A 23383-nucleotide genomic window follows, 5' to 3' on the forward strand; every position below is an offset into this window, starting at 1 on the left:
TCTGCTTCTGCAGCGCTCGCTCCTTCTCCGAGATCTTATCGATCCTCGCGATGTTCTTCATCTGCAGGAGAGAGATGCTGCTGTGGATGTTTCCTCTGCGCCTCACAGGAGCTGACACCGACCTCTGCTCCTCTTCCGCGCTGAGGAGTCTGCAGGATCTCTCAGATGTCTGCGCTCTGATTTCTCTCATGGCGATGTTCACGGTGGCTTTAGGTTCGCAGGTCTTCACCATCACCACCCTCCTCTTCTCCTTCACCAGCGCCTCCCTCCTCTGCTGCAGGAGCCTGAGGGTGAAGCGATGCTGTTTGTCCAGCAGGTCGAGCTTCCTCTGCAGATCCTGCTCCTCCCGCTGGTTCAGAACTCTCAGATCTTTCTGCAGGAAACGCCTGAAGCTGTGATCCATCTGCAGGAGACAGTGGAGGAAGGTAACAGGAGAGACTCACCGTGTTGCAGCAGAGGGAGAGTGCACAACAAGGCAGAATAAAGTCTTGTGTGTTAAAGATGATCTTTCTGTGGCGTTCCCTCCTGTAGTGTGTGCATGTGCATCACTCTAGACTTTTTTCTAAGAATGTTTAAGTTTCCCAGAATTTTGCTTTTTTTTCTGAGTGTTCACATTTCAGAATGAGATTATTTTAAAATGTCTTGAACATATAAAAGTACTTTCCATTGTTTTCTCTATACTAACACAATGATTTTTTATACTACAAGTTTTCTGACATGATTAAATGAGCAAATGAGGCTAATGCTAACCTCTGCTGCTTTAAGTAGAAATCCACAGACACAAACACAGATTGTAAAATAAATCCTGGAAGTGGATTTTCTCCACTATATGGAAGCAAGACGTCTCGTAGGGTTTCTCTTTAAAGTTCAAAATTGGTATGTTTACCAGTTTTTCCGTCCTTCAGCGCGGTGATACTCCGCTGCTGCCTCTCTTTGTGTGGAACATGATATAATATTGTGAGGAAAGGTGAGGTGGTTGCTGCTCATTGTCTTCTGTCACATTCCCTCAAGGGATTTCAGGTTACTCAACAACAATGACTCTCATTTTCTGCAGCTCTAGTACTCTGATAATAATGCAACCAGTCTTCCTGCCAGTCATTTTATTTGTATTTGAAATCAGATAAATGCAATCACAGATAAAGTCGGACAGGCCCGATGTGTTCTCAGCCATTCACAGTCACAATCAGATGTGAGAGACACAAAAAACAATCATATGAATAAAAAACATTACATACTGACTTGTATTGTTGTCCTTGATGTCATTGCTCTGTTTTAATTATTTCATTTATTTTCCTTCATTTTATCTTAGATTTATTTTGCACTTTAAAAAACCTGTCAAGTGCAAAACAGATTAAATAAAGTATTATTAATATTTGGTACTTTTGCACACATTTAATGAAACCAGAATACTGAATAATAAACCAATGGTTTGTTAAATGTTAATGAGTGTTAGTATGCTGCACAATGTCAGCTAGATCTGCTTAAATGTAGCTTTTCTGCAGAAAATAGTCACATTATCAGGTTTTTTGTGCAGTTTCCCTTTAAGTCCCCAGCTTCTCAGAGTCCAGCCCCTCTCGGTTTGATCCCTCCCGCCAAACTGCAGCTCCTCTGGATCATAGGAACAACAAACCCCCTCAGAATCATCTCAGAGAGGACCAGCTGCTGATACCTCTGCAGGTAAACACATCTCTAATGCTTCAACTGTAAACTGTGTCGAATAAAATGAAATGTAATTTAAAGAGAGCTCAACTCCTAAAATATAAACTAATGCATGTTCTCTTCATAAACCAACTTTAAAGCAGGTTATTTAATAGTTTGAAACACTTTATTCTAAAGTTAGTTTGAGGCTGCAGACTCGGATTTCACTGCGCATGCGCGTTGCGTAATGGGTCCTAATCCTGGATACTTCAGGGACCCTCCGTCAAACCAGAACTGAACGTCTTTACTATTAAAAACGAATTCCTCTTCTTGATTTTTCTGCCTCTCCTGTACAGCTGTGTTGTTGTTTAACACCCAGCTTCTTTACATACTTATGAGACTTCTGCCAGCTACAGGTTTTTAATGGTGACATGTGCGGGAAGCAAAACGGTCCAAAATTCATCATGTTTTTTTATCGCATTTTGTTGCATTCTTTTAATTATTTGTTTTCCAAATGAATAAATAGTAATAGTGATGGTTTTACATTTCTACGGTACGTTTACTTATTATTGAATGTTACTGTTGACTATTTCAAAGGCAAGGCAAGTTTATTCATAGAGCACGTTTTCAACACAAGGCAATTCAAAATGCTTTACAAAAATGAAGAAACACATTATAAAATTAAAACCATTAAAAACCAAAGACAACAAAATAAAATGAAGGACTGCAAACCTAAATGCAGTTTTTACGGAGCCCCGTCTATTTGAGTTTACAGAGCTCGGCCGTGTCTCCGTGAAAGTAATAGAGCCGAACCCCGGCGTGCAGCGGCTGAGTGAACGTGGTCCGGACTCGGTGCAGCAGGGTCATGGTGTCAGAGATGCTGTAGAAGGACAGAACACCTGCCCCGTGATCCAGGTACACCCCCACTCTGGAGGAGCGACGAACACAGACTTTAAATTTAAAGTCGTGATGGTTGCAGTCCAACGCCCAGGAGTTGTCGTTACGTCCGAACACACACTGATCAGAACCCCCCGCTCTGCTGATGTCCTTGTATGCTACCGCTACAGAAACCCCTCCTAGTCCTCTCCACTCCACCTCCCAGTAGCACCGACCAGTCAGAGTCTCCCTGCTCAGGACCTGCTCATTATCAGTGAATCTGTCTGGGAGAATAGAAGAACAGGCCAGGAAACTACTCCTTAAAGTAGCTCTCCTGTTCCACTGTGATAACATCAGCCCCCTGTAGGCTGAGTCTGGATCCAGAGTGATCTCACGTGCATACTGTAGGAATCCAGTGATGAGTAGCTGTGCAGGAACTGTAGGGGGTCCTCTGTGTGTGACAGCAGCTCCAGCTCAGCGTTTCTCCTCTTCAGATCCCTGATCTCCTGCTCCAGCTCCTCCTGAAGCTCTCTGACTCGACTCACTTCCCTGTCCTGCTGGGATCTGAGCTTCTGCTTCACCTCGGAGCGTCTCTTCTCTAGGAGACGGATCAGCTGGGTGAACATCTCCTCACTGTCCTCCACTGATTTATCAGCAGAGCGATTGACGGCCTCCACCTCCTGCTGAAGCTGCTTCACCTCCTTCTCTCTGATCTGGATCCTCTGCTGGATGCTGTGTCGACTCCCCTCCAGCTCTCTCTCTCTCTCAGTCCTCTCTGCTGCAGCTGACACTATGTCGTGGCCTTTATGTTCCTCCACAGAGCAGAGGTAACAGATAGACTGCTGATCAGTGCGGCAGAACAGCTTCATCTCCTCATGGTGATGGGAGCAGATGTTCTCATGGAGCTCCCTGCAGGGCTCCACCAACTCATGTTTCTGTAATGCAGCTGAGGAGGAGGAGGTTTCCAGGTCCGGCTGAACTCCTCTCTGAGACATTTCTCCTCTGAGTGTTAGTCAGATATTTCCTTCTCTCTGAACAGAACCGAGCGGTGCTGAGAGGAGCTTTATGAGAGGCAGGGTGTGTGACCTGTCCTTTACTACAGATCCTGCAGTAGATCCTCCAGTAGATCCTTCAGTAGATCCTGCAGTAGATCCTCCAGTAGATCCTCCAGTAGATCCTTCAGTAGATCCTCCAGTAGATCCTCCAGTAGATCCTCCAGTAGATCCTCCAGTAGATCCTTCAGTAGATCCTCCAGTAGATCCTCCAGTAGATCCTTCAGTAGATCCTGCAGTAGATCCTCCAGTACATCCTTCAGTAGATCCAGACCGATGGAGCAGGAGGAGGTTTCCCAGGCAGGCTGAACTCCTCTGAGTATCGCTTCCTGAGAAGTGAAACCAGTCTGAGCTCTGATCTGAACAGCAGTGTGTGGTTACACCCATCATCAGACTACAGATCTGAAGGGGAGGGAACTTCAGGTCTGTGTGCAGAGAGGAGGAGGAGGAGGAGGAGGAGGAGGAGGAGGAGGAGGAGGAGGAGGAGGAGGAGGGTTATCCAGCGCTCCTACATTCCTGGAAGAGGATCGCAACTGAGATACTGTGTTTGAAACAGAGCTAATTTATCTTAAAAGTAGAAGTACTCAGGTCTTGTACTTGAGTAAAGTAGAAGTACTCAGGTCTTGTACTTGAGTGAAGTAGAAGTACTCAGGTCTTGTACTTGAGTAAAGTAGAAGTACTCAGGTCTTGTACTTGAGTAAAGTAGAAGTACTCAGGTCTTGTACTTGAGTAAAGTAGAAGTACTCAGATCTTGTACTAGAGTAAAGTAGAAGTACTCAGGTCTTGTACTTGAGTAAAGTAGAAGTACTCAGATTTTGTACTAGAGTAAAGTAGAAGTACTCAGGTCTTGTACTTGAGTAAAGTAGAAGTACTCAGGTCTTGTACTTGAGTAAAGTAGAAGTACTCAGATCTTGTACTTGAGTAAAGTAGAAGTACCAGAGTGTAGGAATACTCTGTCACAGTAAAAGTATTCTAAATGTTCCTCCAGTGAAAGTAGAAAGTACTCTCCTCTAAATGTACTTAAAGTAGCGACAGTAAAAGTAGTCATTGTCTGATTGGTCCATTTCAGAATAATATCTCTGATAAATGTAGAGTAGGAGCATACACAGAAGCATACTTACAGTATATATAACTGCTACAGTTTCTCTCTCCTGCAGTGTGTATTTCTGTATATACTTCCAGTTTCAGGTGAGGAACAGGTGTTACTCGACCTTCTCTAAAATGATGCGTTCAGTGTGTGTGGACGCTCCTGGGGGACCGGAGAACCTGCTGCTGCGCTCCGTCACCAAACCTGAAGCTAAAGCTGGAGAGGTTCTGATTAGAGTTCATGCAACGGCCCTGAACAGAGCGGACCTACTGCAGGTAACATGCAGGTAACACACTCTGCAGGTAACATGCAGGTAACACACTCTGCAGTAACACACTCTGCAGTAACACACTCTGCAGGTAACACACTCTGCAGTAACACACTGCAGTAACACAATCTGCAGTAACACACTCTGCAGGTAACACACTCTGCAGGTAACACACTCTGCAGTAACACACTCTGCAGTAACACACTCTGCAGGTAACACACTCTGCAGTAACACACTCTGCAGTAACACACTCTGCAGTAACACACTCTGCAGTAACACACTCTGCAGGTAACGTGCAGGTAACACACTCTGCAGTAACACACTCTGCAGTAACACACTCTGCAGTAACACACTCTGCAGTTACACACTCTGCAGTAACACACTCTGCAGTAACACACTCTGCAGGTAACACACTCTGCAGTAACACACTGCAGTAACACACTCTGCAGGTAACACACTCTGCAGTAACACACTCTGCAGGTAACACACTCTGCAGTAACACACTCTGAAGGTAACACAATCTGCAGGTAACATGCAGGTAACACACTCTGAAGGTAACACACTCTGCAGGTAACACACTCTGAAGGTAACACACTCTGCAGTAACACACTCTGAAGGTAACACACTCTGAAGGTAACACACTCTGAAGGTAACACACTCTGCAGGTAACACACTCTGCAGGTAACACACTCTGCAGGTAACACAATCTGCAGGTAACACACTCTGCAGGTAACACACTCTGCAGTAACACACTCTGCAGTAACACACTGCAGTAACACACTCTGCAGGTAACACACTCTGCAGGTAACACACTCTGCAGGTAACACACTGCAGTAACACACTGCAGTAACACACTCTGAAGGTAACACACTCTGCAGGTAACACAATCTGCAGGTAACACAATCTGCAGGTAACACACTCTGCAGTAACACACTCTGCAGTAACACACTCTGCAGTAACACACTCTGCAGTAACACTCTGCAGTAACACACTCTGCAGTAACACACTCTGCAGGTAACACACTCTGCAGTAACACACTCTGCAGGTAACACACTCTGCAGGTAACACACTCTGCAGGTAACACACTCTGCAGGTAACACACTCTGCAGGTAACTCTGCATGTAACACTCATGGTGCTCTTTTAATATGTTTCTGGTTCCCCAGAGGCGAGGTCTGTACCCTCCCCCCCCAGGGGAGAGTGATGTTCTGGGGCTGGAAGTGTCCGGCGTGGTGGAGGCTGTGGGTCTGGGGGTGTCGGGGGGCTGGAGGCCGGAGGACCGGGTCATGGCGCTGCTGTCCGGAGGAGGATACTCTGAATACGTGTCGGTGCCGGAGCAGCTGCTGATGCCCGTCCCCCAGAACCTGACCCTGAGTCAGGCCGCCGCCCTCCCAGAGGCCTGGCTCACCGCCTACCAGCTGCTGGTGCCCATAGGTATTCATTGTGGGATGCAAATACCTTTATCTGTATTTGCTTTTTTATTCATATTTTTATTTAAAAAAAGGAAAAAGAGTTGTTAAATAAATCAGAAAATACTAAAAAATCTTTATTTGTTTTTTAAATACATACAGATAAACACAACATCAAACTATCGATATATAAAAAATACATAAATAAAATAAAACGCGAGACTAAAGAAGAAAAAGAACATATACTCCTCAACTAAATCTACATTTTATAAAAAGTTTAAATACATAAAAAACAACTAATATACAAACTGAAGCTTAGTAATATTTTTTTAACGAAACAAGTACAAACTAAATATGAGAACATCTGATTACAAATGAATGTATAAAACCAAATGAATCTAAAAATACAATCATCTCAAAAAGAGAAGAGAGGCTCATTCCCATCTGCAGTTGCTGGGCAGAAAACACACATAGGCTAATCAATAAATGAAATGTCTCCCCCCCAGCCCGGCTGCAGCAGGGGGAGGTGGTGCTGATCCACGCTGGAGCGAGTGGCGTCGGCTCGGCGTTGGTTCAGCTGGTCCGGCGGTTCGGCTCGGTGCCGCTCGTCACAGCAGGGAGCGCCGAGAAACTACAGCTGGCCGCCAGCCTGGGAGCAGAGGCCGGGTTCAACTACAGAGAGGAGAGCTTCTCTGAGGGGGTGCAGGCCTTCACAGGGGGCGAGTTATACATAATAATAATAATAATAATAAAGAAGAAGAACTAATTAATTCCATTTAATAATAGTAATATTCCAAAAATAATAATAAGAAGAAGAAGAATACAAAAAAATCCAATAATCCAATAAAAATGTAGATAATAGGAGGAAAATATCAATGAGCATTTCGCCCACTCCCTGTTGTTTCCCAGGTAAAGGAGCGGATGTGATCCTGGACTGTGTTGGGGGGTCGAACTGGGAGCAGAACATCAGCTGTCTGGCGACTGACGGCCGCTGGGTGCTGTACGGCCTGATGGGGGGGCGGGGGGTGCAGGGGGAGCTGCTGGGGAGGCTGCTGTCCAAGAGAGGGTCCCTGCTGTGCAGCCTGCTGCGCCCCCGCAGCCTGCAGGTATCATACTCACATGTTGTTTGTTTTGTTGATGTTTTATGGTCATAGAGATATGTAAGTACTTTAAATTGTTATACATTTAGTTTAGTTTGGATTATATTGTGTTTTATTTTATTTGTAAAGTAATTATTAATAATTGTATTTGTTTAGTTTTTAGTTATTTTGTATTGCTATTTATTTTATTGTATTTTGAAAGTTATTTATAATCATTATTTTGCTTTTTGATCTTATTAATGATGTCATTGCTGTGTGTTATTAACAATTGTTTGTATTTGTTGTAGTAGTGTGCACATTCTCCCTCTCCGTTTATGTTGTGTCTTTGGCTTTGACCCTGTCTTTGTCTCAGTACAAAGAGGACCTGGTGAAGGACTTCTCTCTCCGGGTGTTACCGGGTTTCTCCGAGCCGTCGCCTCTGAGGCCGGTGATGGACAGCAGCTTCAGCCTGGAGGACATCTCCGACGCTCACCGACACATGGAGGCCAACAGGAACATGGGGAAGATCATCATCAATGTGATCCCTCAGAACCAGGAGGATCAGAGAAAAGCAGCATGAGATTTAAAGTCGGATTCGGACTGGTGTAAAGGAAACCTTTCGTGGTGATGTCTGTTAAATAAAATCCTCTGATTCTGCTGAAGTGTCTCTTATTGACAGACATTGTATGGGGGGAGAGCAACAGAGGAGGGATCCCTCCCCCAGGACGGACAGACGTGCAGTAGATGTCTTGTGGAAATTAAAGACGTAATACATTTACAACAGATGTAGTCCAGATGCTTGAGAATGCATGTGTCTATAAATAAGAGAAAGATGAATCCAGGTGGATCTCAACAATCCTGTGGGAGCCATCAGAGAAATAGTAAGGTGAGCATCAGGCAGGACCACAGCGACAGGTACGGACACGACTCAGGGTCCACGACTCATAAACAGTAATCTGATTAAAGAAAAACGTCACTACATTCAAATGTAACGTAGAATTTGCAAACTATTTTACTTGTTTTGCAGATGTTTGACTATAATTGGTCCAGGATAATCACTATTTATATATTAATTATAAATAAAAACTGTAAAAAGGTGTAGTTATTTGTGTTAGCTTGGTTGGTGTGCTGCGTTGAATAAAACGATGTGTTTTTATTATAAATCTGTTTTATATTATTTTGTTTTTCATACATTTGCGCAGTTTACGTGACGTACTTCCGGTCTGCCGGTGTCTTCCTGCTTCTCTGCGGAACTTTTTCCTCTGTTTCTCATTAGGACAAGTTTTTACAAGATACAAACCTGACAAACTGCTTCACTTTATGGGACAACAGTTACCGACAGCAGCAGACACACATCGGGCTTTATGATCCGACACAGAAAGAGGACATTCAATCTTCCGGGAGGTGAGACTTAAAGCCGATGCTAAAGTTAGCTAACTCAGTTAGCAGTTGGTCGTGACGTCACCCTACAGGATTTAACTTTAATAAAAGGGATTAAAGTTTAATATTTTACTCTAATTAAGCGCGTTTTTAAATAACTTAAACTCTATTTGTTTTACTAGCATTATAACTAGCACTATGGGCTGACTGGACTTTCAGAATGCTTCACTTCACCTTTTTATTTTGCTTTATTTACTTCCTCAAAGAGATTATAAACCATTAAAGGTGGTATAAATGTAAGAGGCTGGTGTATACAAGATAAGATAAAGACACTACAAACACAACCTAATAAGAGAGACACTGTGGGGGAAACGAAAGTCCAGGGTTTTTATTACAGAGACAGCTGCTCAGGTAAACAGTTTAGCTGTGATCCAGGGTCCATAATTCACAGTCAGCAGGTCTTTAAAGAGTCCTCTCCTGCTGATGTTCAGGTGTATATCAGTATGTAGAGTCTCTACTTTAAAGAGTCCTCTCCTGCTGATGTTCAGGTGTATATCAGTATGTAGTGTCTCTACTTTAAAGAGTCCTCTCCTGCTGATGTTCAGGTGTATATCAGTATGTAGAGTATCTACTTTAAAGAGTCCTCTCCTGCTGATGTTCAGGTGTATATCAGTATGTAGAGTCTCTACTTTAAAGAGTCCTCTCCTGCTGATGTTCAGGTGTATATCAGTATGTGGAGTCTCTACTTTAAAGAGTCCTCTCCTGCTGATGTTCAGGTGTAGGCTATATCAGTATGTAGTGTCTCTACTTTAAAGAGTCCTCTCCTGCTGATGTTCAGGTGTATATCAGTATGTAGCGTCTCTACTTTAAAGAGTCCTCTCCTGCTGATGTTCAGGTGTATATCAGTATGTAGTGTCTCTACTTTAAAGAGTCCTCTCCTGCTGATGTTCAGGTGTATATCAGTATGTAGTGTCTCTACTTTAAAGAGTCCTCTCCTGCTGATGTTCAGGTGTATATCAGTATGTAGCATCTCTACTTTAAAGAGTCCTCTCCTGCTGATGTTCAGGTGTATATCAGTATGTAGAGTCTCTACTTTAAAGAGTCCTCTCCTGCTGATGTTCAGGTGTAGGCTATATCAGTATGTAGTGTCTCTACTTTAAAGAGTCCTCTCCTGCTGATGTTCAGGTGTATATCAGTATGTAGCGTCTCTACTTTAAAGAGTCCTCTCCTGCTGATGTTCAGGTGTATATCAGTATGTAGTGTCTCTACTTTAAAGAGTCCTCTCCTGCTGATGTTCAGGTGTATATCAGTATGTAGTGTCTCTACTTTAAAGAGTCCTCTCCTGCTGATGTTCAGGTGTATATCAGTATGTAGCATCTCTACTTTAAAGAGTCCTCTCCTGCTGATGTTCAGGTGTATATCAGTATGTAGTGTCTCTACTTTAAAGAGTCCTCTCCTGCTGATGTTCAGGTGTATATCAGTATGTAGAGTCTCTACTTTAAAGAGTCCTCTCCTGCTGATGTTCAGGTGTATATCAGTGTGTAGTGTCTCTACTTTAAAGAGTCCTCTCCTGCTGATGTTCAGGTGTATATCAGTATGTAGCATCTCTACTTTAAAGAGTCCTCTCCTGCTGATGTTCAGGTGTATATCAGTATGTAGAGTCTCTACTTTAAAGAGTCCTCTCCTGCTGATGTTCAGGTGTATATCAGTATGTAGCATCTCTACTTTAAAGAGTCCTCTCCTGCTGATGTTCAGGTGTATATCAGTATGTAGTGTCTCTACTTTAAAGAGTCCTCTCCTGCTGATGTTCAGGTGTATATCAGTATGTAGCGTCTCTACTTTAAAGAGTCCTCTCCTGCTGATGTTCAGGTGTATATCAGTATGTAGAGTCTCTACTTTAAAGAGTCCTCTCCTGCTGATGTTCAGGTGTATATCAGTATGTAGAGTCTCTACTTTAAAGAGTCCTCTCCTGCTGATGTTCAGGTGTATATCAGTATGTAGTCTCTACTTTAAAGAGTCCTCTCCTGCTGATGTTCAGGTGTATAGTTATAGCTGCCATATCCTGAACCATGGAGGACCAGAACAGACCTCAGCGTAAGATGTCCACAGCAGGAGACAGTCTGTACAAGATCCTGGATCTGGAGAAAGGAGCGTCTCCAGAGGAGATAAAGAAAGCGTACAGGTGTGTTCCCTTAAAGGGTCCATATATCTTTCTCTCTTGGTATCCAGATTCTTTTAAACAGCGTGTTGTTCTAACCCTCTCTCTGTTATTTACAGGAAAATGGCGCTGAGGCATCACCCGGATAAAAACCCAGACAACCCGGAGGCTGCTGAAAAATTCAAGGAAATCAACAATGCCAACTCCATCCTCAGTGACGAGAACAAACGGAAGATCTACGACGAGTACGGGTCCATGGGGCTGTACGTCGCCGAGCAGTTCGGGGACGAGAGCGTCAAGTACTACTTCCTCATGTCCAAGTGCTGGTTCAAGGTGAGAGGCAACGTTTGCATGTGTGTTAGATGTGGAGGCCGACAGGTGTAGACGTGCTGCAGCTTCAGAAACGATGCAGATATAGAAACACAAATCACAACACATGAAGAAACACCCCCCCCCTCTGTGTCCAGGCTCTGGTGGTGTGCTGCAGTATCTTCACCTGCTGCTGCTGTCTCTGCTGCTGCTGCTTCTGCTGTGGGAAGTGCAAGACGGCCGAAGACGAGGAAAACTTTGTCTATGTGGACCCAGAAGACCTCGAGGCGGAGATCAGAGATCAGGATGCAGGTAAGACTTTCTCTCCTTTGGAGTCACGACAGATGTCCTCCAGCTGCTTGTTGGAGGACAAATAAGATGTCCCTTTTGGTATTTCAAAACTCTCATGATACACAGATCAGATCTGTTGGCAGAAAGGCAGCACGTTGGAAAAATTGGAAACGATGTTAGGGCAATACAGACAGAATTAGCCGGCAGTTTTAGTCAGAACAGTTTTTGAAAAAATAATCGGACATTTGAAAAGAAATTGCGTTTTTAGGAAAAGTAATCAAACATTTATAAAAGTCGACATTCAGAAACAAATCCAGATACTTGAAAAAACTCAGAACTTTTAGGAAAAAGGTTGTGCAACACACTGAGGGCTTTGCTCAGTGTTAAGTCTTCTTCTTCACAGCAGGAGACCATGTAATAATTATTCAGCCGAGCCCTGGCCCTTCAGAAAACGCTGTCAACTCCTCAGGTAAAGTTCACCTGTCCTCGGCTGCTTCACTAATCTGAGCATCACGCGTTCACTGGAGCGGAGTTTGGGTTTCAGCAGCTTCTGGCTTTGTGTTTAACAAATCACCTACTAACATGTCTCTTTGGTGCAGGATGCTGCTTACAACATGTTGTTGTTGTTGTTGTTGTTGTTGTTGTTGTTGTTGTTGTTGTTGCTTATTAACACACCTGTTTGCTTACACCTATATCTGTTTATTCATATTATTATATGTCCTTAATTCCTGATAGAAAGCAAAATATCAGAATGTGTTGTACATCATTTTACATATTGATTGTGTTATATATCAATAGTCAAACTTCTGTTTATACAAGTATTTTAACTTAATCTTAGAATAATGCAACTCTAACTAAATCCACTCAGTGTTTCTTATTCCAATTAATATTCCCGATGCACGGACAAGGATTACGACCAGATGTGAAAATATCCTCCTAATCCTAATCCTCTTCCGTACCGATGCACAAACATAGCGTCATGTCTTGACTGTGGTCAAGGGTGTCCGAATTTATGTTGTCCATTTGCAACAAACGTCGACAAATAAGAGCTTAGAAACTTAACAAACGGTCTGTTTTTCTTACGCCTGCAGGTGAGAATGCACCCATCGTGATTCAGCCTCAAGCGACTAACGGCATCAAGTGAGCGGCTGCAACCTCGACCACCAGCGACCGCTTTAGAGAGGATGAGTATATATTATGAGGGGCTGAAACGCGAGGTCCAGCGGTGATAATGTGCCATATTCTCTGTTTAAATACCAGTGGGTTTGTCTTTGATCCCATCTCAGTAAAGGTTGGGAAGTGTCTGGATTGCAGGGACAAAAGCCATGCAGATCAAAGCTCTGGAATATAATTTTGTGCACTTTAATATCTTACTTTCATGTTTGAAAGCTGCCACGATGGTCTGACGACACTTTGGCTGTCGATAGCCGAGATGTTTTAATACTTTTTTAATGCAAGATGTTATCTTAAAGCCACTCGATGGATTCATAAACACATGTCATAGAAACAGGGCTGACTGAAACTATGTCGTGTATTGTGTTTGGATGTCCTCTGTAAATAAATGATGCTGACTTTAACACAGGAATCATTCAACATTTTGGGAGAAACGCTTATTCACATTTTGGGTAAAAATGTTGTCATCGGACAATTCAAAATAAGGTGTTTTATTGCAGAGTCTTTAAAATACAGTTAGTTGACAACACGAAAGGCTCCTTATTTGTCTCATTTTTAGGCATTAAATTAGATCAAATCATAACTCGGTATGAGTATAGAGCTGGGTCCGGGATGTGGTTAGCCTAGCTTAGCATAATAATGACTGCAATGACCTCTGTCGTCACTAAGCGTTGAAGTTATAATCTGAGACGCTCTGCAAAGAGTTTCTGAGGGTTTGGAAATCTTCTGCAACTCCCCTTGAAACCACGTTAGAAAATAAAACAACACTTTTGTTTGGTGTTTTTCTGGATTAAATATGAGAGTTTGTTTTTAAAGAACCATGCCAACATTCCTCCTTATTTCCAGTCTGTTTTCCTGTCCACATTTCTCAGTTTTTAAGCTAAGCTAAGCTAGCTGTTTGTCATTATTTCCATTCCTTATTTCCAAGTTGTTGTGCTAAGCTAGCTGTTTGTCATTATTTCCATTCCTTATTTCCAAGTTGTTGTGCTAAGCTAGCTGTTTTCCCTGTATCGCTACTTGATATGAAGCTAAGCTAGCTGTTCTCCCTGTATTGCTGCTTTATGCTAAGCTAACTGTTTCTCTCTATATTGCTACTTCATGCTAAGCTAAGTTAGCGTTTCTTCCTTCTGTTCAGTCGCTTTCTAAGCTCAGCTACTTCTTTCTTTGAATCCAGCTCCATCTTTGGGTAAGACACAGACTCTAATGCACACACAGCTTTGAATAAAGCGTGCTTCCCTGAATGTTGGTTCGGTTTGCTGTTCCTGCTCATGAGGTGACCTCGAGTACTTCTTAAGGTACTGATAAAGCTCCCACTTATTGTCTGATATTTCCTGAAAAGCACTTCCTGCTTATCAAACTTCACTTTCTGATTTATGGCTGAATGTAACTGAATCACAGGAATCCTGTTGCTATGTAAATTCAGAGGTGTATTTTTCATTGGAGGTTTTATTACAAATGAAGTGTATATTAAGATTCCGCCTTACATGACGTCATCCTGTTGGTGTGTTTTATCTGCTGGGTTAGGACGGCCAGGTTTCTGTTTTGTACAAATTTAAAAAGCATCATTTAAAGTTTTTTCAGATTCTTTGATAGAAATTTAAACCATTTTCGAAATGTTTTAAAATGTGTTTGTATATTTGACAGAAACCTCACAAATGTGCCGGATTACATTTATTTCAGTTATTTTGATAACATGTTCAAATCAAATACATACATATATGTATATAAATATTATTTTCAACTTCAGAAAAAACATATTCATTTGTTTTATCAAATAAAACGTTTTCTTTTTCGATTCAAATCAAAAGTTCAAGAGGAATTAAATTATCTCGAATTTTGAACTTTTGATTCAAACATTAAAGGAAATGATATATTTTTGTATCATCTCAACATTACATTTTAATGTTTGTCTGATAATAAAGATGGGAAAGTCTGGAATCTTAAATCTGTGTTTTTATTTGAACACTTTGCGGCTCTGAGTTCGCCGCCTGCTATTGGCTGCTGCTGCGCTCCACCTCCACCTCCACCTCCACCTCCACCTCTCTCTGGGAGAGAACTGAGCTGCAGCAGGTGGCCGGACTCCAGATCTTCATTTAAGCAGAGAGAACCGGAGAACCAGCTCAGTTTAACTCTATTGAAACTCACAGGGAGAACCGGAGAACCGGCTTCAGTCTAACTCTATTTAAACTCCCAGGGAGAACCGGAGAACCGGGTCAGTTTAACTCTATTGAAACTCACAGGGAGAACCGGAGAACCGGGTCAGTTTAACTCTATTGAAACTCACAGGGAGAACCGGAGAACCAGCTCAGTTTAACTCTATTGAAACTCACAGGGAGAACCGGAGAACCGGCTTCAGTCTAATTATTTAAACTCCCAGGGAGAACCGGAGAACCAGCTCAGTTTAACTCTATTTAAACTCCCAGGGAGAACCGGAGAACCGGCTTCAGTCTAACTATTTAAACTCCCAGGGAGAACCGGAGAACCAGCTCAGTTTAACTCTATTTAAACTCCCAGGGAGAACCGGAGAACCAGCTTCAGTTTAACTCTATTTAAACTCACAGAGAGAACCGGAGAACCAGCTTCAGTCTAACTCTATTCAAACTCACAGGGAGAACCGGAGAACCAGCTCAGTTTAACTCCATTTAAACTCACAGGGAGAACCGGAGAACCGGCTTCAGTCTAACTCTATTTAAACTCCCAGGGAGAACCGGAGAACCAGCTTCAGTCTAACTCTATTTAAACTCACAGGGAGAACCGGAGAACCGGCTTCAGTCTAATTATTTAAACTCCCAGGGAGAACCGGAGAACCAGCTCAGTTTAACTCTATTTAAACTCACAGGGAGAACCGGAGAACCGGCTTCAGTCTAACTCTATTTAAACTCCCAGGGAGAACCGGAGAACCGGCTTCAGTCTAACTCTATTTAAACTCCCAGGGAGAACCGGAGAACCAGCTCAGTTTAACTCTATTTAAACTCACAGGGAGAACCGGAGAACCGGCTTCAGTCTAACTCTATTTAAACTCCCAGGGAGAACCGGAGAACCGGCTTCAGTCTAACTCTATTTAAACTCACAGGGAGAACCGGAGAACCGGCTTCAGTCTAACTCTATTTAAACTCCCAGGGAGAACCGGAGAACCGGCTTCAGTCTAACTCTATTTAAACTCACAGGGAGAACCGGAGAACCAGCTCAGTTTAACTCTATTTAAACTCACAGGGCGAACCGGAGAACCGGCTTCAGTCTAACTCTATTTAAACTCCCAGGGAGAACCGGAGAACCGGCTTCAGTCTAACTCTATTTAAACTCACAGGGAGAACCGGAGAACCGGCTTCAGTCTAACTCTATTTAAACTCACAGGGAGAACCGGAGAACCGGCTTCAGTCTAACTCTATTTAAACTCCCAGGGATAACCGGAGAACCGGCTTCAGTCTAACTCTATTTAAACTCACAGGGAGAACCGGAGAACCGGCTCAGTTTAACTCTATTTAAACTCACAGGGAGAACCGGAGAACCGGCTTCAGTCTAACTCTATTTAAACTCCCAGGGAGAACCGGAGAACCGGCTTCAGTCTAACTCTATTTAAACTCACAGGGAGAACCGGAGAACCGGCTTCAGTCTAACTCTATTTAAACTCACAGGGAGAACCGGAGAACCGGCTTCAGTCTAACTCTATTTAAACTCCCAGGGAGAACCGGTTCTACTTTAGCTTTATTTACAGTCACAGGAAGAATGGATCTCCCGGAGGACTTGGAGAAGCAGCCTCTGATTCAGCTGGATCCGCTCAGATGGTACGTCCCCTTATCTTAATAAAGTCAGGCTTCCTTCAGAAGAGGATCCAAAAGATTAGAGTCAGAACTCTAATCTTTTGGTCGGATCCAAAAGATTAGAGTCAGAACTCCAAGAACATTTCTTTATTTTTTGTTTTTCTGAAAATCTCAGTTCTGAGATTAAAGACAGATTTTAAAATGTTCATAAACAGAAGTAGATCCTCAGGATTCTGGTATTTTTCCACTTTTGTTTTAAATATATATATTTTTAAATGAAAATATCAGAATTCAGATTTCTTTCTCTCGAAAAATTTCGAAAAAATAATTGAATAGATTTTTTTCGGAAGCCTCAGAATCCCCCTCTGCTCAGGTCCAGTTCTCCAGAGGACAGATGTTCGGACTCAGACTCCGGTGCAGACGACCCGGGGTTTCCTTCTCGGTTCTGCAGGGACTCGGACTCTCTGCCGGAGGAAAGCGTCGCCAGGCGTTCGGCGAGGAGGAAGCTCATCATGGCCGCCGCCGTCAGCCTCCTCTTCATGACCGGGGAGGTGGTCGGTGAGATGGGGAGGGGGCTGCCTTAAATAAATCAGGCTCTCAAAGTTGAATTTATTCATAACTTCACTTCAACCGTATGTGATTGGATCAATTAACAGATTCAGGTCAAGGAGGTTAATTAAATCTAGCTTTCTGCTCAGTTCTGCCCGGTAACAGCTGAAGTGACACCTTTCTCAATCAGAGAGTTGTATAAAGCATGAGCTGCCCCCCCCCCCTCAGGTGGATACCTCGCCCACAGCCTGGCCATCATGACGGACGCAGCTCACCTGCTGACTGACGTCTGCAGCATCCTGATCAGCTGCTTCTCCCTGTGGCTCTCCTCCAGACCCCAGACCCCCACCATGACCTTCGGTTGGCACCGAGCAGGTCTCAGCATCAGTTTGTGCGGGGGGGGGTTCATGGTTAATCTGATCACCCTGATCACCTTTCTCTGAACAGAGGTCCTGGGCATGCTGCTGTCGGTGGTCTCCATCTGGGGGGTAACAGTGCTGCTGGTGGTCTCTGCGGCTCAGAGGATCTCTGACGGAGATTTTGACATCGACAGTCAGATCATGCTCATAACGTCGGGGGGGGCAGTGGGGGTCAACGTGCTGTGAGTAACAACACTATGATTTCTTTTTAAACACCCCCCCTGAGTTTCCTCCACATGACCCTGCTGCTCTCCTGCAGGATGGTCCTGATCCTGCACCAGTCTGGAGCCTCACACGGCCACAGCCACAGCTCCCCCCCCGCCAGGCTGCAGACCGCTGACCTCCGCCCTGACCTCCACCCTGACCCCAACCCTGACCTGCACCCTGACCCCCACCCTGACCTGCACCACGAGCACAATGCCAGTGTGCGGGCGGCGTTCGTGCACGTTGTGGGGGATCTGCTGCAGAGCGTGGGGGTCCTGCTGGCTGCGACCATCATACACTTCCGGGTCAGCCGACACACACATCATTGCTAACGTGCTAATGCTAAGCTACTTCATCTTCCTTTAGCATGCTAGCATCACAAACCCACTGTAGTAGAGTTACCTGGAGTTCAGGTTTACATAAAGACAGACGAGCACATTCAGCCCCTAGCGTTACCATGGATACACATTTAATTAGCTCTGAAACCAATCAACCAAACCGTGGTGTCAGTACGTTCTTCTGGAAGAGATTACTGCCTCATTTATTTATTTCAGAATTTATTTCATAACCATATTTATTTCTATATGTATTTATTTCTATCATTTTGGCTTAAACAGCATTCCATCTGCAGACACAAACACAAAGTTAGTCGAATAAAAGTGGATTTTGGATCATTTCTTCCGCTGGTCTGGAAGAGGACATGTTCTGGAAGATAAATAACACAGTGCTTGAATAGGGGTTGATTGGAGGGGTTGATTTAATAAGAATTCTGTTTGTTTTGCAGCCTGAATATAAGGTAGCAGATCCCATTTGCACGTTCCTGTTCTCCGTTCTGGTTCTCGGGACGACCCTGCCCATCTCAAAGGATGTGTTCAGGATCCTGATGGAGGGTAGGATCTTTAATACACTGATGTTATATGGCTAGAGTTGAGTGTGTGTGTGTGTGTGTGTGTGTGTGTGTGTGTGTGTGTGTGTGTGTGTGTGTGTGTGTGTGTGTGTGTGTGTGTGTGTGTGTGTGTGTGTGTGTGTGTGTGTGTGTGTGTGTGTGTGTGTGTGTGTGTGTGTGTGTGTGTGTGTGTGTGTGTGTATGTAACTGAGTGTGTGTTCCCTGCAGGAAGTCCTGAGGAGGTGATCAGTGTGAGGGAGCGTCTGCTGGCTCTGAGGGGGGTCCGGTCCGTCCACGCTCTGCACGTCTGGAGCCTCAACCTGACCAAGCACTTCCTGTCTGCACACCTGAGCACAGGTAGAGTCAACACACCTGATGCACGGCAGCTTCATGCATGTTACAGAGGTTACACAGTATTGTGTGTGTGTGTGTGTGTGTGTGTGTCTCAGAGGCAGATGCAGATCCCCTCCTCGTGCTCTCGGAGGCGTCGCAGCTGCTTCGCTCCGAGTTTGGTTTCTGCAGCGTCACCCTGCAGGTGGAGCCCTGATATGTTTCAATGCTGGGGGAGGGGTGTAAAGGTGTGTTGGGGTCATTAAAGTCGAGATATCCGAGTTTAAAAGTCGTCTATTTGTGAAAAGGAACAATGAAGGAAATTGAAATTGATATTTATCTTCCTTAGTTTTGATTCACAGTTCGTTTATTAATTGGCCACAGAACAAATTACGAGACCGCCCCAGAGAATTCACTTTTATTCACGTCGGTTTTACTTTATTTGTACGGCACATCTTAAGACACAATGGCAACTCAAAGTGCTTCCCATACAGGCTCTAACACACATTCAGAAACAAAAAGACAATTAATAAATGGGAAAGTCCAACACTCAAACACAGCCGGAGAGTTTGAAAGAGAGTAACACCGGCTCTTTAAGCTCTTACTAAATCTATTCCTCTGCCTTTCAATCAGTGATAACTTAATCGTAATCATTTAAATACATATTGCCTCGAGTCATTGATGCCGATTTGTTTTTGACTTCAATCACACATCTTTTCTGTACATTTCTTTAGTGAACGGAAGAAAAGAAACGCAACATGAACATTATTACTTTTCCAATCAGCTGTCATTGAGATATGTTAAACTTCACCTCGTGAAATATAATATCCTCCTTTCCTCAGAGAAAATATGTGTCTTAAATGTTTGCTGGGGGTTTTGATGTTTCTAATTCAATGTAATAACATCACAAACTCCATATATTGATGGTGTTTGAATCATGCCTGTTTAAAGCCTTACTGCTGTGCGGTCAGGTTGCTTTTCCCGGCTTCTGATTGGCCCATTGTTGCTAACCCCACCCTCCTTCAGCCGGACACTGAAACCCTGGGTTGATTTGACCTGGACCGTTTAGCGAGATGTTAGGTTGAGTTAAGCCAGATAACACACGGACACACTGATGGTTAGTTTGTACACAACTTTAAAAAGCAATGTTCATGTTCGTCTGCAGGGGAAACAATGCATGTATTACATTGCATTTATAACAACAAGTCGAATAAACCATAAAGATTGAAACTAAGGACAACATTTAGAGTGCTCTGATATGTTTGCATGTTTCTGGTGTGTTTTACTGACTCTAAATCAATAAAATCACTCCTAATGGGACAGAAAAGATCACATTATTGACATGTTGTTTGATATTTGGATGCATATATATTGCATCAGAGTCAGTTTATCTCCTCTGACAGCCCTGAGGTTGGTACACCATACAACTTCAAATGTTTGTCCCCTTGTATCCTGGCTTTATATTTGCCCTTGGAGCTGCTGGGATGCAAGGAACATCTCCGACTGGATCGTATTATGAAGAAAGCATTTCGGAAATTCAAAGAAGTCGAAATTTGGAGGAAAAAAGTTTGAAAAGGAAAAAAAAAGGGAGACAAAAAGTGTGACTTCTTTAAAGAAAATGGTGGGAATACGATGCATGCAGACATTCAGATTTATTTAGTTCAGAAGAAACAGAAACAACAAACTGCACCGGCAAGACTCAGGTTTGGCACAACAGTACAAATCTCCACACAACGGGACGGGAATACGATGCATGCAGACGTCAGGAATACCGGCCCAGGCTGCAGATAATCGAGGTTATCCAGAGACTCCCCGAGGGTCCCTCCAGTACTTCTCGTACGCCGCCTTGAACATGCTGCTGCAGGAGATGCGCGAGCGCAGCTTGGAGCAGATGAGGAAGGACCCGGCCATCTTGCGGTGCAGCGAGTAGGTCTCCTCGGGCGGGGGGGTGAGGCGCTCCCTCAGCATGACGGGGATCAGGCTGTGGATCCGCTCCGTAGTGCTCTGAGAGCTGAAGTCAAAAGGCTCCGTGGAGGAGAACGCTTCGCCCAGGATCATCACCGCCTCCACGTGGGCATCCTCCATCGCCTGGGGAGGAGACGGAGAGAGACAAGACATGAGATATAAACACAGGGTCTGGGTCTTGGTCTTGACTTGGTCTTGGTCTTGACTCGGTCTTGGTCTTGACTCGGTCTCGCCCTGCCTCGGTCTTGGTCTTGACTCAATCTTGATCTCCTAAAGTTTTGGGTTGGCAAACTCCAGTCTCGCCTTGCCTTTGTCTTGGTCTTGGTCTCCACCGTCTCGACTCTGTCTCACCCTGCCTTGTTCTTGGTCTCGCCTTGCCTTGGTCTTGACTCGGTCTCAACCTCCTAAAGTCTTGGTCTTGGTACACTAAGGTCTTGGTCTTGACTCGGTCTCGCCCTGCCTTGTTCTTGGTCTTGACTCAGTCTCAACCTCCTAAAGTCTTGTCTTGTCTTGGAACACTCCGGTCTTGGTCTTGGTCTCGGTTGAGGTGGTCTTGACTACAACCCTACTCCGTGGTGTCTTACCTTGGACTCGTATCCTGTGAGGAACTTCATGTCTCTAGATTTCAGCAGGACTCCTTCTCTGTCGCCCTGAGCCGCTGCGTTAATGATCTGGGGAGGATTCATAAATAAAATCAGTCCTGAATCATTGATATGTTTACTGATCATTTGTGTATTTTAGTTTCTGGTTGAGCTCCTCACCTCGATGTAAGTGTCGGTGAAGCTTTTATCAAATCCTCTCGTAGCTCCAAAATCCAGCAGAGCAACCTGAAACAGATTTTTAAATGTTCTGCTGCTTCTTTAAGTAAAGACAGAAACCTGCAGGACGGAGACGGACGTACCTTGTGAGCTTGTGGGTCGAAGAAGAAGTTGGACCAGTTGGGATCGGTCTGCATGTATCTGAACTCAAACAGCTCCCTGAGGCACAGCGTCAGGATCTGCTCACAGATCTGAGGGGACAGGGGACAGGGGACCAGAGAGAGGAGACAGGGGAGAGGAGAGAGGAAACAGGACCCAGGGGAGAGGAGAGAGGAGATAGGAGAGAGGAGACAGGGGAGAGGAGACAGGAGAAAGAGATCAGTAGACAGGAGAGAAGAGATAGGAGACAGGAGAAAGGAGACAGGAGACAGGAGATAGGAGATAGGAGACAGGAGAGAGGAGACAGGGGAGAGGAGAGAAGAGAGGAGACAGAAGAGAGGAGAAAGGGATAAGTAGACAGGAGACAGGGACCAGGGACCAGGAGACAGGAGACAGGGGAGAGGAGAGAGGAAACAGGACCCAGGGGAGAGGAGAGAGGAGATAGGAGAGAGGAGACAGGGGAGAGAAGAGAGGAGAAAGGGATCAGTAGACAGGAGAGAGGAGATAGGAGACAGGAGAAAGGAGACAGGAGACAGGAGACAGGAGACAGGGGAGAGAAGAGAGGAGAAAGGGATCAGTAGACAGGAGAGAGGAGATAGGAGACAGGAGAAAGGAGACAGGAGACAGGAGATAGGAGATAGGAGACAGGAGAGAGGAGACAGGGGAGAGGAGAGAAGAGAGGAGACAGAAGAGAGGAGAAAGGGATAAGTAGACAGGAGACAGGGACCAGGAGACAGGAGACAGGGGAGAGGAGACAGGAGAGAGGAGACAGGAGAGAGGAGACAGGGGAGAGGGGAGAGGAGACAGGAGGCAGAAGAGAGGAGACAGAAGAGAGGAGAAAGGGATCAGTAGACAGGAGACAGGGACAGGACACAGGAGAGAGGAGACAGGGATCAGGAGAGAGGAGACAGGTATCAGGAGACAGGAGAGAGGAGACAGAAGACAAGAGACAGGAAAGAGGAGAGAGGAGACAGGAGACAGGAGAGAGGAGAGAGGAGACAGGAGAGAGGAGACAGGAGAGAGGAAACAGGAGTGAGGAGACAGGGATCAGGAGACAGGAGAGAGGGACCAGGGGTCATCAGGAAGTCAAACACAGACAGGATGTTAGAGAAAGGGTTTCCGGGTCGATACCTCGTCCCGGAGCTCCTGGCTCAGGTCGGTGGCTCGGTCCAGAGGGAATCCGGGAACCAGAGCCGTGGTGAGGACGTGAGAGCCGCTCAGCTCCGGGATCACGTCCGGAACGTAGAAGTACGGGTCGTCCTTCAGAAGCTCTCTGAGGACACACAGGAAACAGCTGGTCATCTGGTCGTTAACGCACATATCTAATCAGCCAATCACAGGGCAGCAACTCAATGCATGCAGGCAGGGTAAGAGGACCTGGTGGAGTTCAGAGCCTCAGGACGGGGGAGATTAACACACTTTGAACCTGGTGGTTGGTGCTGGGTGGCCTGGTCTGACTGTTTCAGGAGCTACTGATCTACTGGGGTTTCTACTGGGGGTTTACAGAGACTGGTCCAGTAGATGCCAGAGGTCAGAGGAGAGTGGGCAGACTGGTTCCAGATGATAGACAGGTGTACTGAAGTGCTCGGTGAGTGTATATAAATCAGTGTGAAGAACTCACTGGAACTTTCTGG

At 44.7% G+C, this 23383-nt stretch overlaps 5 protein-coding genes across 12 annotated transcripts in view; 3 read left to right on the plus strand and 2 right to left on the minus strand.

Annotated features, from left to right (window-relative positions):
* The first annotated feature begins 1592 nt into the window (after positions 1-1592).
* On the plus strand, positions 1593-8064 carry tp53i3 (tumor protein p53 inducible protein 3). Of its 5 annotated transcripts, none has more exons than XM_063908507.1 (7): positions 1634-1677; positions 2414-3341; positions 4749-4928; positions 6086-6353; positions 6835-7047; positions 7238-7434; positions 7781-8064. In XM_063908507.1, the coding sequence occupies exons 2-7, from the start codon at positions 3321-3323 to the stop codon at positions 7985-7987; spliced, it is 1086 nt and encodes a 361-aa protein (XP_063764577.1). In that variant the 5' UTR covers positions 1634-1677; positions 2414-3320; the 3' UTR covers positions 7988-8064. The 5 variants fall into 5 exon arrangements, with proteins under 5 accessions (XP_063764579.1, XP_063764577.1, XP_063764581.1 ...); XM_063908511.1 differs by having other exon boundaries at positions 1650-1677; positions 2414-2553; XM_063908508.1 differs by lacking the exon at positions 1634-1677 and having other exon boundaries at positions 2279-2553; positions 3009-3341.
* On the minus strand, positions 2010-3930 carry LOC134881286 (tripartite motif-containing protein 16-like). The gene is given in 2 exon segments (XM_063908505.1): positions 2010-2927; positions 2930-3930. Coding segments are annotated over 2 exon segments (1110 nt in total). The 5' UTR covers positions 3510-3930; the 3' UTR covers positions 2010-2397.
* A 560-nt stretch (positions 8065-8624) lies between the features above and the next one.
* Positions 8625-13513, plus strand: dnajc5gb (DnaJ (Hsp40) homolog, subfamily C, member 5 gamma b). Of its 3 annotated transcripts, none has more exons than XM_063909319.1 (6): positions 8625-8811; positions 10826-10969; positions 11065-11278; positions 11413-11566; positions 11949-12014; positions 12637-13513. In XM_063909319.1, exons 2-6 carry the CDS (start codon positions 10857-10859, stop codon positions 12687-12689), a joined length of 600 nt encoding a protein of 199 aa, XP_063765389.1. In that variant the 5' UTR covers positions 8625-8811; positions 10826-10856; the 3' UTR covers positions 12690-13513. The 3 variants fall into 3 exon arrangements, with proteins under 3 accessions (XP_063765389.1, XP_063765390.1, XP_063765391.1); XM_063909320.1 differs by having other exon boundaries at positions 11952-12014; XM_063909321.1 differs by lacking the exon at positions 11949-12014.
* Positions 13514-16022: 2509 nt separating this feature from the next.
* Positions 16023-19148, plus strand: LOC134881546 (proton-coupled zinc antiporter SLC30A2-like). Its single transcript, XM_063908973.1, has 8 exons — positions 16023-16503; positions 16853-17037; positions 17257-17403; positions 17476-17629; positions 17707-17956; positions 18436-18541; positions 18766-18894; positions 18987-19148. The coding sequence occupies exons 1-8, from the start codon at positions 16445-16447 to the stop codon at positions 19082-19084; spliced, it is 1128 nt and encodes a 375-aa protein (XP_063765043.1). The 5' UTR covers positions 16023-16444; the 3' UTR covers positions 19085-19148.
* Positions 19149-19278: 130 nt separating this feature from the next.
* coq8ab (coenzyme Q8A, genome duplicate b) overlaps positions 19279-23383 on the minus strand; it is a 10222-nt gene continuing 6117 nt past the window's right edge. For both annotated transcript variants that reach the window (XM_063908970.1, XM_063908972.1), the window contains exons 10-15: positions 23371-23383; positions 22881-23022; positions 21734-21841; positions 21594-21659; positions 21417-21503; positions 19279-20955 (exon numbers count right to left, since the gene is read on the minus strand). The exon at positions 23371-23383 is cut by the window's right edge and continues 81 nt beyond it. In XM_063908970.1, coding sequence (XP_063765040.1) covers positions 20665-20955; positions 21417-21503; positions 21594-21659; positions 21734-21841; positions 22881-23022; positions 23371-23383 — 707 coding nt within the window. In that variant the 3' untranslated portion in view covers positions 19279-20664. The remainder of the gene's footprint in view (positions 20956-21416; positions 21504-21593; positions 21660-21733; positions 21842-22880; positions 23023-23370) is intronic.

This window comes from Eleginops maclovinus, chromosome 19, assembly GCF_036324505.1.
Source record: "Eleginops maclovinus isolate JMC-PN-2008 ecotype Puerto Natales chromosome 19, JC_Emac_rtc_rv5, whole genome shotgun sequence".
NCBI lineage: Eukaryota > Metazoa > Chordata > Actinopteri > Perciformes > Eleginopidae > Eleginops > Eleginops maclovinus.